The 15,498-nt window shown below is 37.3% G+C and overlaps 1 protein-coding gene across 1 annotated transcript; it reads left to right on the top strand.

Moving 5' to 3' along the window:
• Positions 1 to 6,401: 6,401 nt before the first annotated feature.
• Positions 6,402 to 15,050, top strand: LOC121649227 (secretory carrier-associated membrane protein 1-like). Its single transcript, XM_041999882.1, has 9 exons — positions 6,402 to 6,629; positions 8,204 to 8,284; positions 8,509 to 8,619; positions 10,085 to 10,196; positions 11,580 to 11,708; positions 11,842 to 12,001; positions 12,321 to 12,422; positions 12,509 to 12,626; positions 12,853 to 15,050. The coding sequence occupies exons 1-9, from the start codon at positions 6,573 to 6,575 to the stop codon at positions 13,012 to 13,014; spliced, it is 1,032 nt and encodes a 343-aa protein (XP_041855816.1). The 5' UTR covers positions 6,402 to 6,572; the 3' UTR covers positions 13,015 to 15,050.
• Positions 15,051 to 15,498: the final 448 nt, after the last annotated feature.

Raw genomic sequence — 15,498 nt, 5'->3', positions numbered from 1 at the left:
CTTGGTCTGAAAGCCTTTCAGCAGAAGACTAATGTTGTTAGTTTACTCAGTTAATGGAATATTACATTACATATCTTTTTCCTGCTTACTTAAATACATATGTGGGCATGTGCTCGCTTGAATGTGTGTGTGCATGCGCTTGTCAGCAGAGATGCAGCCTAGATGTCAAGAATGTGATGGTTACTGGCTTTTTAGCTTCCCAGTGATGAAAAGCCAGTATTAATTTGGGCTACAGATTTCATTTGTTCCGAACAGGAAAAACAATATAAATCACTTTTAGAGTGATTAGAGAGAGGGTTAGATTAATCCAGGCCTGATTAGGGCATTATGCTGGCTTGTTATGGACACACAGGGTGACTGACGGTAATTACTGTCTGTAATAGGAGAGCACACACTCACTCAAGGCATGAGCCACCAACAGTGTGAGTGAATTTCAGTGTGTGCTGTAATACACAGCATGTGTAAGCATTGTTTGACTGAAACTAGGACTGAGGATGTTTGATGTTCACTAGTTACATACTGGAATATGTAGACTCCGTGCAATCAAAATACAAACTGAGGGCAGCCTTGTGTGCAAGACAAGGCAGAGGTTTATCTTTCAGTATGCAGACAGAGGGGTGAAAGAGTCATGGTTTTGTTTATGATTATTGATATCCTAAGACAAACATATTCACCCACATAATAAAAACAGATGGCAAGTAGGTAAGGCAAATAATACTGTGCAGAAAATCAGAGAGGTGCTAAATCAGCAAATCGAACCTCAGTGTGGGCAATGAATAGAGGCACACACACTTGAGTTTAATCCATAAACACAACGTACTATAGACAGAATCAGAATGCATTTTTAACCCCAGCAAAAACTAAAAAAATTAAAGAATATCTTGATTGGTCTTTATCCCTTTTCTGTAATTTTCACACCACCCTGTCAAATGCAACTTTTAGTTTTATACTTTCTAAGCTGCATTAATAGAGTATTTTAATGGCCAGAGCAGATTCAGCAAGGACTCCATATGGCACTGTTGTCTTTATTACTGGGAATTTCCTGCAGGTGTGAAGCTAAATATCTCTTACAGTTTGGAAGCAGACATAAGGCAGCCAATGAGATGTGTCCCATTAAAGGCATGGAAAATAACTGTGCCTATTTAGCAGGACACTGCACATCTCTCTTCCAGCTGCACCCACTTTCCACCAAAAAGCCCTCAGCCTCATCCCTCTACACCTCACTTTCCTCTCTTCTTTTTCTTCTTTCTTTATGACAGCAATTGTTCCTTTTCACCACATCATTGGTTGAAAGAGAACTTTAACACGCTGGTGGCTCAGCAAGAGCTCCACATGATTTGATAGGCTTAGAACCCCCCATTGGGCTCTTTGGGTTGTAAAACAACAGCTTAGAAGCTTATTTTATGAGTGCACGCCTCTGCTCTTTGCATGTTTATGTCAAATATTTGGAACAAATGGCATCCATTGGCTGGAACAACACAGATAAATCAAGTCAATTCACAAGCAAGGAGAGCAGCACAGGCCACCGAGAAAGTGGCCCACTTGATGGCTGACAAGAGGAGTGCTTGCATTATTCAATTAATACCTGAAAGGGTACATTTTATGCAGCATTTACTAAAGCATCCGCAAGTCAACATTCACAGAAGACATACGAATACACAAACACACAAATACTCCCACACAAACACAAGGATTTGTGTTTGCATCCTGGGAAAAGACTGGACTCTCCTTCCATTTTGCCAAATCAAATATACAGTGAGAGCAAGCTAAAAGGCACTTTCAATCAGCCACTCTGGGTCTGTCTGTCAATCTTGGAACAACAACAATCTAGCCTTCTTGGAGTGGTCTAGTCAACATCCATTCCCCAATAAATTCAATCAGTGATGCTTTGTGTGTGTGCGTGTGTGCTTCTAAGTGTGGGTGTTTATGAGAGAGACAGCATGAAGACAGGGTTATTTTAGAACAACAACAAAAACTAATCATTTTAAACTGACACCTGCATGTGTGGATAAAGTTGGATAACTAAACAAAAAATATATGGGCATATCCAAGTTGAAAAAAATGCAGGAAATAAAGAAGTGAGAAGATTTTTCTTTAAGCACAAGTCTTTTCCTCATTCAAAGTGACAATCAGAATCTATAGTTCACCAAATAATCTTAGAAACCCAAGTAGCAGAGGTAACAGGCCTGAGCTAATGACATTGATGTGGAGGGCTGCACGCTGGAGTGATTGTCTGACAGTCTGAGACCCAAAAGCAGCACTAGCAGCCTCATCATGGACCCGCGCTCTCATTATTTGGCCACAAATGGAAATGCAAATCGCTCGTTTTGCTGCGGACGCTTCAAATTTATTAAACTAAAAGGTTTAATTTCCATTTTTCTCTGCATCAGCTTTATTTATAAATGTCGTGCCCTATGAAGACCCTGTTATTTTCTCCCACTCCTGCAGGCTCTTAACAAATCTGCTCATTAATATGGAAATAGAGAATCAATCGCTTTTCCGGCAATAGAGGGCTGTTTCCCTCTGTGGTGTGTAATGTGTTCTGACTGGTCATCAGTACAAACAATCACACATGAATACACACACACCATATATAGAGCTATATAGTACCAAAATATCTTCTGCATATCTCCTTCCATGTATTTTATATAAGAAAGCGGCATAAACATGCTGCATTGTATTTCACCATGCAGTCTTAGCATCCGTTTAGTGGTGAATTTTCAAGCCCATTCAGACACTGTCAGGCCGTTGCCAGAATGGCACCAGATGTTGCAGCATTAATAACCCATAATATCGAGTGCTGCTCATCCAACCTTTCAGAGGCCTAAAATAACACTCATAGACTTTAATGAGATCTAATTATGCACAAGGTTCTTATTCAGGGCAATACAATGATTATTGCTTCGTTGGCTTTTTACACATAGTTGTCATATTGGCCTGTCATTTGCTTTTTCCCTCATTCTGCTTTTGTCTCTCTTTTTCTTTCTTTTTTTTTATTTGACTGTCTTCAGCTAACAGTGAGGAGTGAGCTAACACACCTATCCACTCTGGTCCGCGACCTAATGAACATTTCTAAATGGCCATGACCAGCTGGTTAAGAGACTAATGTAGCAGCTATTAACCAAAGCGGTTGTTTCCACACAGAGTCATCAGTGGAAAGTTGCATTAAAGAAGCAGGGGAGTGTGGCCAATAAAGGCAAACCTTGTTTTCACACCATTCTTCTCCATACACGCATATGTACAGCACATTCATATATACACACACACATTGCACAGCCTGGCATAGCATGTTTATCTTTCACATTCTGCAGCAAACAAACCATGTGACGTATACTCAACCCACAGTGCAGAGCTTATTAGAGCCTCAAGGTGGGTGTGTGTGAGCATGAGTCTTATTAGGGAAATTCAGTTTCACTCAAGGTTTCAGCACTGCGGTTGCAGACCACTGGCCATTGATTATTCATAGAGTCTGTGATTGGGTCCATTAATACAAGATTAAGGAAGGTACCAATGCTCATTTTGCGTGTGTGTGGGTGTGTGTGTCTGTGTATTTGTGGACTGCAGGTGAATTGTAATGAATGCACAGCTTGTGTTTATCCAAAGTCTATCAAAGCAAAACATTATATAGGCATGTGAGGTAGAAGAAAAACATTAGCAGCAATGGAGAAAAACATTGCTGCTGAATGTGAAAAATAAACATGCATGACAGGAAGTGCAATGTGGATTTATAAATATACATTATTAACTTAAAGCATATTTGTTTTATTTAAAGGGGTGAGGTCATAATGTACTAAAAAACTAACCCAACGTGGTGCCTTTGTTTAAGAATAAAAAACAGAATTCAAACAGTAAAAGGAAATATTTAACCTCCATCATTTACCACATACTGTACGATTTCAACCTAATAGCATTTGTTCTTCAATTGAAACTTAATCTGGGTAAATGGTGCTTAAATGTTTAAATCACATTTACAGGCTGTCAACTGATCTGATGTTCTTCACATGGTCACCCTTCGTTTGAATGAAAATAAATTGATGGAAAATGAGAAAGGATTCTGCAAAATGGGGTGAGGAGACCATTAGATTGTAGCTCCCCCAAGTGGGCATTTTTGGGAAATAATAAACTCTTAAAGCAAGTGTAAAAACTCACAGGAGCTATCAGGAGGTTTAACACTTCTTATATGGACAAGTGGTGATTTCCAGACTGTCGAAGACTGCTTCAGAGGAAGTGGTCATTGTTACGCTTTATGAAAAAGGCAGCTTGAGTTGCCTCTTCAGTATTTATATGATATGCTTGTTGAGTAACCAGTGAGTTGCAGATGTTTTCATTTATCATTGTCCTCATGATAATTATTATCATTAAGAAAGTTATCTTCATGATGAAGTAGCAGAAGATTGCTGTGATAAAGATCTACAGGAATGAATACAGTTTACTACATGAACATAAAAAGAGACATAAAAGTAGACATAAAAATTGGTCTTGGTAAATTTTTACTGTTTTATCTTTGTCAACTTCAAAACCCAATGTGTAAGATTTATCTTTAATTTCTACTTGTTTTAGAATTGCTAGTTTTACTTTAGACAAAATATCCCATTCAATACAATAATTAGACATTTTATTGGTAATTTATTTATTTAGACAAAGATGGATGAACAGCCCTGGAGATTCTGGAACATTATGTTAAATAACATTCTCCACCAATAACATTATAACACTAAAGTGGAAAACATCTTTTGCCACCTGTCTTTACTTTGTGACTTATAAGTTGACATAGGTATGCAAAGGTGAGAAATATTTTGCCTGGCCAACAAAAAAAGAGTCACCTGGACTTAACTAAGCAAACAGGTACAAGCCTCCTTTTGGATAATCACTGCATGAGTAAGTGTCTTTCAGCTGGCAGCAAATTATTTAACCCCAGCTGAGGCAATGAGTAGCTTCTCATTTCTTAAACAACCATGTTGAAAGACACATTCTGTGGTCATGGAAAATATGTTAGTCTGTTTAGAATAATCAAATAATTGGCATGCATCAAGCAGAGAAAACATCTAGAGATTGCAGAAACTATTAAAAGTGGGTTTAGAACTATCCACTATATGAAGACTGGAAGGATAGTGGGAAACCATTGTCTACCAGGAAGAAATGTGGTTGGAAAAAAATCCTGAATGATGGTGATCGACAATCATTTGAACAATTGTTGAAACCAAATCAAAGAAAAACAACAGTAAAACTCAGAGGTATGTTTAACAGTGAGAGTAGGAGCATTTCCACACAAACAATGTGAAAGAATGCAAGGGATTGGAACTGAACAGCTGTGTAGCAATAAGAAAACCACTAATCAGGTGAGGCTAACCAGAGAAAAAAGCTTCAGTTTGCTAGGGATCATAAAGATTGGACTCTGGAACCAATGAAGAAGGTCATGTGATTGGAAGAGTACAGATTTACTCTGATCCAGAGTGATGGGTGCATCAGAGTAAGAAGAGAGGCAGATGAAGTGATGAACCCATCATGCCTAATGCCTGCACAAGCCTGTGGGGGCAGTGCTATGACCTGGGGTTGCTGCAGTTGCTCATGGCTAGGTTCAGCAACATTATGTCCCCAAAGAATGAGGTCACCTGATTACCTGAATATACTGAATGACCAGATTAATCCATCAATTAATTTTTTCTTCTTCTCTGGTGGCATATATTTATATTCATGTCGTATTCTGGTCTCATATTGAGAAAGAATGGTTTAGGGAGCATAAGACATCATTTTCACACATGGACTGACTGCCAGTGCTGCAGTTTGTAATAACTAATAACAAACTAAAATAGATCCTAACATACACTATTGTATATTCCTTGTAGCGATAACATGTCATGTACATGCTCTATATATCCCCCTAAAATATAAATAAACAATATCACTAGAAATAATTATATTACAAATAACAACAACAAAAAATATTTACTAGAAAAGTTTTATCTATTTATTTATTTACTGACTGATTTTCTTCCATCACTAGGGTAGCCAAATGATCAATTTCGGGAAGTAAACTGATCAGTTGTACCAACTGAAAGTATGAAGTAGATATGCAACTTGCAAGTATAGTACCATTTTAGGGTGGGTTTCACTAAGGGCCCACATCAGATTTTTGTCTCATAAGCTTTATAATTTTCATTTATTAATTTTAAATCTAAATTTTGAAAGAGAAAATGACAATAATAGTTTTAATAAATAAAAAAATATCGCTTGAACTCAAGTCATTACATCGGTGAAATGCAAACCTAAATTGTATAAAAGGCACAAAGGACAGAAGCAAGTCATGTCAACAACCGCACCTGTGTTTTCACGTGTACCTGTCTACACGTCATGCTGTCCGTGGTGCTGAAACAGTGACGCGGGGGGGGGTGATTTTTATCTCGCATCTTCTCATCTGCCATTTTTGTGCTACCGGCTAACTTGCTAAACAAGAGGTCTCCATCAACAGAAAGCGGTGAAGAAACGGAGACAGTCAAATAAAGGGACTAAACCTTCCGTGGAGACTTGGGGAGTTTTTATACACAAGAAGCTGTTGTTAGGAAGGCGATATAATGTCTGACTTTGACAGCAATCCGTTCGCAGACCCGGATTTCAGCAATCCCTTTCAGGTAGCTGACTTGGCTAACTGGCTAGCTAACATACGCTTGGAAGCCCATTGAAGGCCACTCATACTTTAGCATCCGTGCTAAGTGTTTCAGTTTATAGCTTGACAGCTAGCAAGAGGTGTTCCTCTGGCACACATTGAGCTACTCATCAATTTCATAGATTGTGATGTCATTCATAGTTAAAATAATTAACAGTGGAAGGGAGGTATGAACAATAATGTCGTACGCAGTTGCTAATGACTTGTTTTGCCGTTGTATTACTCATTATTTCTGTAACAACTGCCTTTGTTAACTTGGGCTTGCTAGGTAGCATTAGCTTTGACCACCGTCTGTAAACACTTGCTAACCACTGCTTGTTCGGTAAAAAAGCTCACAGGCTTTTTCGTATTAGTTAAAAACGTGTATGCCAAATTTACGCCAATTTTCAAATTTTAATGGTACCCAGGTCGAGATAATTAAAACGTCTCATCGGATTGTTACACTAGAGTGGTTTGCATTGAGCTATTCTGGCATATTTGATTTCACAATGTGTATTAATAAGACACTGACATAGCTGAGATAAGTCCCCGTGTGTAGTGAAATGTGGAGACACAGAGGACCATTCTGTTCTATTCTATTCTGTTATACAGTCATTTAGCAGACGCTTTTATCCAAAGCTTTATCCAAAGCGACCAGTGCAAGTTGATGAAATTAATTCGCATTCTTCATTGTAATTCAAATAAAGGCATCAAGCTACTCAGTTTTTCTACAGCTATAAAATTATCCTAACTCGATAAGCTTTATATCTTTTTGTATAAGTCACCTGGTTATCTGCTCAGCGGATAATCCAGCTGTTGAATCTCTGACATGTACTGAGTGTGGGCTTTTCAGTGAGTGCAAGTTTGTTTGGCATAAATACCTGCTCTTTAATCCTGGGACACTATAGGCTCCTTTAGACTGTCCTGTAGTTCAAGCATGTTATCAGTTGCCTTTTAAAGTTCCCTTTGTACCTGATCCCACTCATAGCCTGGGTTGCACCAATAAGAAAGAACCATTACACTTGATAAAATAACAGTTTAACACCTATCTGGGTTTCATACAATGTAAAAAACTAGTTTGGAATAAAAAGAATATTACATTAAGCCTTTTAAACCTAAAATTCTCTCTCTCTCTCAAGGTACTCTCATCCATCTGAGGTTAAGACAAAAATTCTTTATCTTTCACTGCTGCATAAATTGAGAAAGCAAGTCTGCTCAGATTTAGTAAACTATGAGTAGAGCGATCTTGGGTTGAGCCACTCTTTATTGGTGCAGCCCAGAAAAAGTCTAGTTTTTTGCCACAAGATCAAAAATATCGCATTCAAGAAAAAATGGTTTTACACAAATGCACATTTTGGTCTCAGTCCCATTCCACATTGTTTTAACACACTAATTGTAATTGATAGAACTTGGAAATTAATTGACCCATCACACGTGTAGTTTGCTTTTAGTTTCTGTGCAAACTACAGGTTACTTAAAAACATCAAAATATTAGGTTTTGATTTTGTGGTTGCAGTTTTAATCCCCTAAATTCCTGTATGGACTTCTCTTCCTTTGTAGGATCCTTCGGTGACCCAGGTGACACGGTCTGCCCCTCCTGGTGGTCTGGAGGAATATAACCCTTTCACAGACGCCAGAACGGTCAGCTTAACTAGCACCTCTGTTTATGAGTTTGTGCATGGGTGTATTTATGAGCTTTTGAGTCACAGACCTCATTATATCCACTACCCTCCTTCTCTCCTGCACCTTTCAGTCACAGGGGATTTATCTGACAAAATACAACTGTGGCCTAATTACAGTTTTTGCTCAGTGTCTGTCTTTTAGTCTGACAAATACTAACACAGACCGTCTATGCTGATCTACAGGCAGCACCTGGAAATGCCCCCAAATCAAATCCTGCACCTCCCCAGAACACACAACCTGCCATCATGAAGCCCACGGAAGAGCCACCAGCTTACTCACAGCAACAGACTCAGGTAAAACATTCAGAAATACTAACGTCATTAATCACACCTAGTTTTCTTTTCATTTGTTTAGCATTTAATTATTGATTAAAAATATAATTGATTCTATGTCAGCACCAGCAGAATTTAACTCACTACAAAAATTCATTTGAGCTCTGTTACAAAAGTTCAAAAGAGCTCAAATGTGACTTTTAAAGGAATGAATTTGCCAATTAATATAAGTAACAAGGTGGTCATGAAATGAAAGAATAATAATCAGTCTAAAAAGAGAGAAGGGGGGAGATTACAAAAATCCATAATGGGGTTTAGGTCAGGCCACGTCAGGTTAATTTATATAGCACAGGTCATGCTGCTCATAGTGCTTTACAAACTTAAATACATTTAAAATATACGTCCCTAAAAGTGGAACGATAAAAAAAAATAAACCAATACAATAAGGAGTTAAAAAAAATAAAAACAACTCATGGTTTATTAAAAAAAAAAAAAGAAAACTCTGCAGACCAAGAGTCTACATCTTGTGAATAAGTTTAACATAATAAGCCTAGTTAAAAAAAAAAAAAGAAAAAAAAACATGACTAAATAGAAAAAACTACATGAAAATCGACAAACTCCTCCTAATAATAATAATAATAATAATAATACAAAAAGGGGAACAGATCATGATGACTAAAACCCAGCTGATCAGTCAGAAATTGACTTGTCACAGATATATAAACATTTATCTCAGATAAGTGCTAATGAAAAAACTTTTTTTATGAAAACAATAAGTACAGATGTTACTGGGTAGAACTTTAGAAATCCCATAAATCCCATCATTATTACTTTAACTAGCAAAGCAGGTGAGATTTCATTCATTACAATACTCTCAGGATTGGAAGGTAATCTATTTTTACTTTATAGCAACTAATGAAACCAGGACTCACCATTTACTAAAAGTAGTGTCATTAATACATGAGCGTTACGACTGCTCCAACTCAGCCAAATATATCAAAACTTCTTCCACATTTATGTACACCCAATGCAAAAGAGTCATACAGAAGACACAGAAATGTCCACATACTTACAGTCTGAAATATGGATTCACAGCAGGATAACACTAAATAAACTTCATCTGTCTTTCTGGTTCATCTTTCCTTATTTCCTTCATATACTATACGTCTGTTTTCTGATGGCCTAACAGCAGCGCAGTGAGGTACTGTCTTTATTCTGTTTCTTTAACCCTTCATCTTTCATTCTTGGATAGTGTGGATTACTTTAATCCCTCTTTCTTACCTTCAGCTCATTTAATACTGACTAATAAAGTAGTTGGTGAATTATAGTAGCTGATAGCTTATCTAATCATAACACCTTTTTTTCACCATCCTCAGACTAAGCTTTTGTGTGAAAATATTCCTCGACTCCTTATCTCTTTGGATATTGTAACAGCTGTCAGATGTTGTTATAGTGCATTTTAAGAGTTCATCTGTGTTTGTCCCAGGATCAAGCACGGGCTCAGGCGGAATTGTTGAGAAGGCAGGAGGAGTTGGAAAAGAAAGCAGCAGAGCTTGATCGTCGGGAGAGAGAGTTACAGTCTCATGGAGTGGCAGGAGGTCAGTCAGTCCAGCGGTCTTTCATCTTATTCACTCCACAACTCCCTAACTTTGCAGTCTGAATGATTGTTGCTAATAAGTTACACTCATCATAATGTAGATCACAAAACCAATGTGTTAAATGGTAATAACTGAAAATATATTAGCCCTTTTTAAATCTCTAAGCATATAGACTAAAAACGAATGCTGCTCTTCGGGTAGTACAAAAGACAGAAGTAGTCCCTGCCTCTTCTGTTGTACTTTGGATACTTTCACAGATTACTTTTGTGAGCTTAGCAGCATTCAGCATCAACAGCATTTTTTTAATATGTTTGACAGTAATCAATAAGATCAACTCAGATTTCACATATTTGGTTATTTTAAACAACGATACCTCTATATGTAAATTTGCTGGTGGATTGTTTCGCTAACAGCTAACATTAAAGTTGCTGAGAAAACTAAACTAAGTGTTCCTTAGTGATCATCTCACTGAGGACACAAACCTTTTGTCTGCAAGTCTATATAACTTTTTAATCAATGAAAATATAAATAATTGTCTCTGAGACTACATCTACTAGAGTCTCAGAGATGATGAATGAAATTTCTTCCTGATGCTCGCTGTGCTAAAGGTACACTTAGATTCAAGTTTTAGTGTTTGGTACATGAATGATATTTCTTGTAGTTCTTAATTATACAAATTAAACAGTATTTAGATTAAAATAGAAGCAGAAACCCTGCATTGAGAAGGGCCCAAAACTTTCTTTACTTACTTACTTATTAATTTATATGTGTATGTATGTATTTATTTATATTTTGTTAGTAAATGAGAACTTTAGAAATTAGAAAATTGTATTAATTCATTTTACATTACATGTCATATAGTGTAATTTTACATTTTTTAAAGTAATTAAGTAACTGAAACAGTGGTTGGATGAAACGGGGTGAATTTATCCCGTATTTGTTCCTAGTAAAGAACAGTCCATTTGCACTATGAGAAATTAAAGCTGGTAGGAAAATATCTTTGAGTGTATTATAGTGTGACTTAGACTAATCAAAGGCATCTATTAGCTAAGAAGGACTCTGACATAACAAATCTAAAGAAGTTCTAGATTATCATTGAGTAAAAAAAGATTAAAATATTACTGCATTTTCAAAACTTCATTTACATCATTAGTAATTAAATTAAAAATCACAAACATTTCTGAGTTCAATCACTCCAAAACTATACTCATATTTATTCATTTGAAAGTTTATGCTGTGTATATTAAACAAAAAAACTAGAACAGAGAGAAATGACTGTTTTTTGTGTTCTCTTGTCAGTTTAATGCTTCATAAAACATATCAGCTTAAAAACTGTATCATAAATGACTAATGATCCAAATGCTGTTTGCTTTTTACAAACAGGACGTAAAAACAACTGGCCTCCGCTGCCAGAAAAGTTCCCTGTAGGTCCATGTTTCTATCACGATATTGCTGTGGACATTCCTGTAGAGTTCCAGAAGACTGTCAAGATAATGTACAACCTTTGGATGTGTAAGTGGACGTCTGGCTCAACAAGAGACAGGCAGTACCTCCTTATCCTCCAAATATTCTGTTTAAATGATGGATGGATTATTGCTGCTTTAACTTAGAAATTTACTGCGTTGTCACTGTTTTTGTCTTCCAGTTCATGCAGGCACACTCTTTGTGAACATGTTTGGCTGCCTGGCATGGTTCATTGTGGACGCATCTCGTGGTGTAGATTTTGGTTTGGCCATGCTCTGGTTTCTGCTGTTCACCCCGTGTTCTTTTGTCTGCTGGTACAGACCACTTTATGGGGCTTTCAGGTAAGCAGGAATGTGTAAATTAATACTGGCTTATGTAGCAGTAAAAGGAGAAGCCATTTTCTGTAGACAAACATCTGCTGTTGATGAAGCAAAAGTATGTAGCTTATAAATCCAGGTCAGAGCTCTGCAATGGCTCTTAGCTTCTACGATTGCTGAATCTAATATAGTATTACCAAGTACCAAGAACAAGTTCAGACTTTTACAACTTGGTAGAAGCAAAGAGGAACTATTGTTTAATGGAAACTGTGTTTAGGATCATTGCTGAAGTTCACTGCCTGTGTATTGATTTGCCCTAACCCCCTTGTTCTCATCTTTGCAGGAGTGACAGTTCGTTCCGTTTCTTTGTCTTCTTCTTCGTCTACATCTGCCAGTTTGGAGTTCATGTTCTACAAACTATTGGTATCACTGGCTGGGGAACTTGGTATGCATTCTGTCCTTTGGTGACCATGTCTCTCTTTGAGCACGTTCTGAAATTCACTTGCATTTTTCTTAATTTTGTCCCACCAGTGGCTGGATTGCAGCTCTGACTGGTCTGAACACCAGTATCCCAGTGGGCATCATCATGTTACTGATTGCAGCTCTGTTCACAGCACTTTCTGTGGGCTCACTTATTATGTTTAAAAAGGTAACGCCATCACAGATTTGTTGGAACAAACTACCAATAATATGTTAGAATTTTAGAGATTAGGCAGATATTTGAAGGCAAAACCTTGCAAGATGTTAGGAATAAATGTGTAAATGTAATTAAGTGTCAGTGTGATGGAAAAGAAAGAGAATGATCATTCCTTTCTGTTAAAATCTCAGATTTAAATAACTTCATCTTACCGATTCTCTTCTCTCTTTTTTTCCAGGTGCATGCCCTGTACCGTACCACTGGTGCTAGTTTTGAGAAGGCTCAGCAGGAGTTTGCAACGGGCGTCATGTCTAACAAGACGGTTCAAACCGCCGCTGCCAATGCTGCAGCTAATGCTGCATCCAATGCTGCTCGTGGGGCCTTTAAACCTCATCCATGAGCAGAGACATCAATCCAACACACATGCTCACACAGACAAGCCTACAGACACACACTGATGAGATGGAGACGGACAACTCTGACATTACTGGCTTTTGATCAAAAACACTATATTTATGAATGTTTTCCCTGCACACTTTGCTCATAAAGTGTATAATAAAATGACTGATAAGTGACCAGAGTTGTTCATCTTCACCTAAAATCAAACATCAGTAAAAACACTAACATTTACCCTGTCTGCTTTACAGCCAGGTGACTGTCTGCTCACATCCTTCAAAAGATCCACTAAGTGACTCAAGGTGTGCTCTGAGTGTGCAAGATATCATCTCGTACACTGAAATGCTCCTTAGCTTTCCTTGTTCTGTTCCCTTAAAGTGATCCCAGATTGGTTGGAGGTTGCAGTTCTAGGATACCTTATTTTTGTCATGGTGATGGCCTCCAAACAGCTTCCTGCCTGATAAATTCAGTGTAGAGTTGTGAAAAGTGATAATCTGATCTTGGTGGTTTGCACTTAGTTCTGTTTTCTTGCTCATTTACTGAGAGTACAGTGTTTGACTGAATGGCTGGGCCTCCGTGCGAATGCGTGCTTCACTTAAGGAAAATTGTGGCGCTATTTGGTTTATTGTTTTTTTTTTTCTTTTTTTATATAAATATACAAAAATATATATAAAATCCAGTGCGTGAACATTGAGGTCTGAAAGGTAAATTGTACCTTGTTCTGTATTTGTGCTTCTATAATGAGACAAATTTTCTCATTATAGTAAAAATTATTTAATATAAATAGGAATATGTATTTTCTTATTTACAGATATTCCCTCAGCAACATCTTAATTAGTTAAATAATTACGCGCTCTTCGTGTGCTACTTTCAGGTGGTTCAGTGTCTTCAGATGCAATAGCATGATCGCAACAAGCATGTTTGGCACACTCAAAACAGCACAGTCATTCTGGCCACTGCCTTCTTTTCAGGCCACGCAAGTAGCTGGTTTTGGGAAAATGTCTGTGCTTCATTTTCCCTCTATTTTCAGTGAAAAATGATTGCATGTCCTAGCAGCTGTCTGTATGATGGTGATGGTTCAGCTCGACTTTAATAGCCCGGTGCAATTAAAGAATTTGGGAATCTATACATTTTTTCATGTATGTATGGCATTAACACACTAGTACTGTATGTGGCTCTCCCTCGGTTGTTTTTGTAGCTCTTCATACTTGGTTAAAAACTAATGCTGCTATATATCTGAGAGGTACTTGGCCCTGGCCTCCCGCTGTCATGTCTCTTGTTGAAAAGGATACACACCATACATAGGGAGAACTGAGCTGCCTTCTCTCACAGAGGATGACCTGAAAAGTGAGATTAATCTGCATATATAAATAAAAAAAAAGTTAAAACACTGATACTGTGTTTATGTACACTTCAACCACTAACAGATTGTTTTCATTGGTTTTTCCTGTCAGTAGTGGTTTACTGGCATCAGACCTTTTAAAGCCAAACAGTATAACAGGGGTTTGATGCACATTCAGTGATTTCACTATGATACATTAATTTATATACAGTGATAAAAGTGTTACTCGGCACTACAGTTGTATAGACTACTGTCACGGAATAAAAAATGGATGTGAGTTTTGTTTTTGTTTTTTGTTTTTTTTGTGCTAAGGCCTCTTATAGTTCATGTGATTGAAGATGTGCATGATAGATGAATGATAACTGGTACTGCTGGTAAAACATGAAATACTCCCTGAAGTGTTTAAAAGTTGAGGGCTACGAATCCCTCGTGAAATAGTAACCTGTATCTTGGCAGTATTTTCCTTTGGAAACTCTTTTTTGCATTTGATTTTAAGTTGGTGCAAAACATGTTTTATTTATGGTGTTATTTAATTTTGCATTTCATTTTTCTTTCGTTTGATCTTTTTCTTTTTTTGTCTAATGTTTGATGACATGGTCATAGCATCAGCTAGGCTGCAATAAGTGTTCAGTGACTTTGCAACTTGGCCCTGCAAGATGTGTGTGAGGATTCGTGAATATGATAAGTATGAAAGAAAAACTCCAAGTGTTACATCCTGAAAAGCTGTGAGAAATCTACCAAATGTCCATAGAGATTTGTTTTCAAATCTTGTTTTGTGATGTGTTCCCTTCTATTTTACTTTAGGCTCTACACACACATGATTGCCATGTATCTATACTTTGACAGTTTTATGAAGCCATGCCGCAGTGGGTTACTTTTATTGATGTATTTGGTGAGCTGGTCTGCAGTACGGAACGTGTTTTCAAGTTTGCTGACATAAAACTGTGTTTTTGACCTGTGGCCGTGTTATTTCACTGAATCAGAGAAGAAACTTATCCAAAAGGGACACTTGTATATTTTGTAAAGTTTGATCCCCATTATCGATATGTAAAAAAAAAAAAAAAAAAAAAAAAAAACACAGTAATGCACTCCTGTCTGGCCTTTGTCGCATGTGAAATAGTTTTGAGTTTTGTATATTTATGGTAT

Source organism: Melanotaenia boesemani, chromosome 11 (genome assembly GCF_017639745.1).
Source record: "Melanotaenia boesemani isolate fMelBoe1 chromosome 11, fMelBoe1.pri, whole genome shotgun sequence".
NCBI lineage: Eukaryota > Metazoa > Chordata > Actinopteri > Atheriniformes > Melanotaeniidae > Melanotaenia > Melanotaenia boesemani.
The sequence above is the reverse complement of the archived record's forward strand: the minus strand, read 5'-3'. Positions and strand labels throughout refer to the sequence as shown.

Coding starts and splice junctions, on each gene's coding strand:
- LOC121649227 (XM_041999882.1), top strand. CDS start 6,573: ATGTCTGACTTTGACAGCAATCCGTTCGCAGACCCGGATTTCAGCAAT. Junction 8,285..8,508: donor CTTTCACAGACGCCAGAACG/GTCAGCTTAACT, acceptor GCTGATCTACAG/GCAGCACCTGGAAATGCCCC. Junction 8,620..10,084: donor ACTCACAGCAACAGACTCAG/GTAAAACATTCA, acceptor TGTTTGTCCCAG/GATCAAGCACGGGCTCAGGC.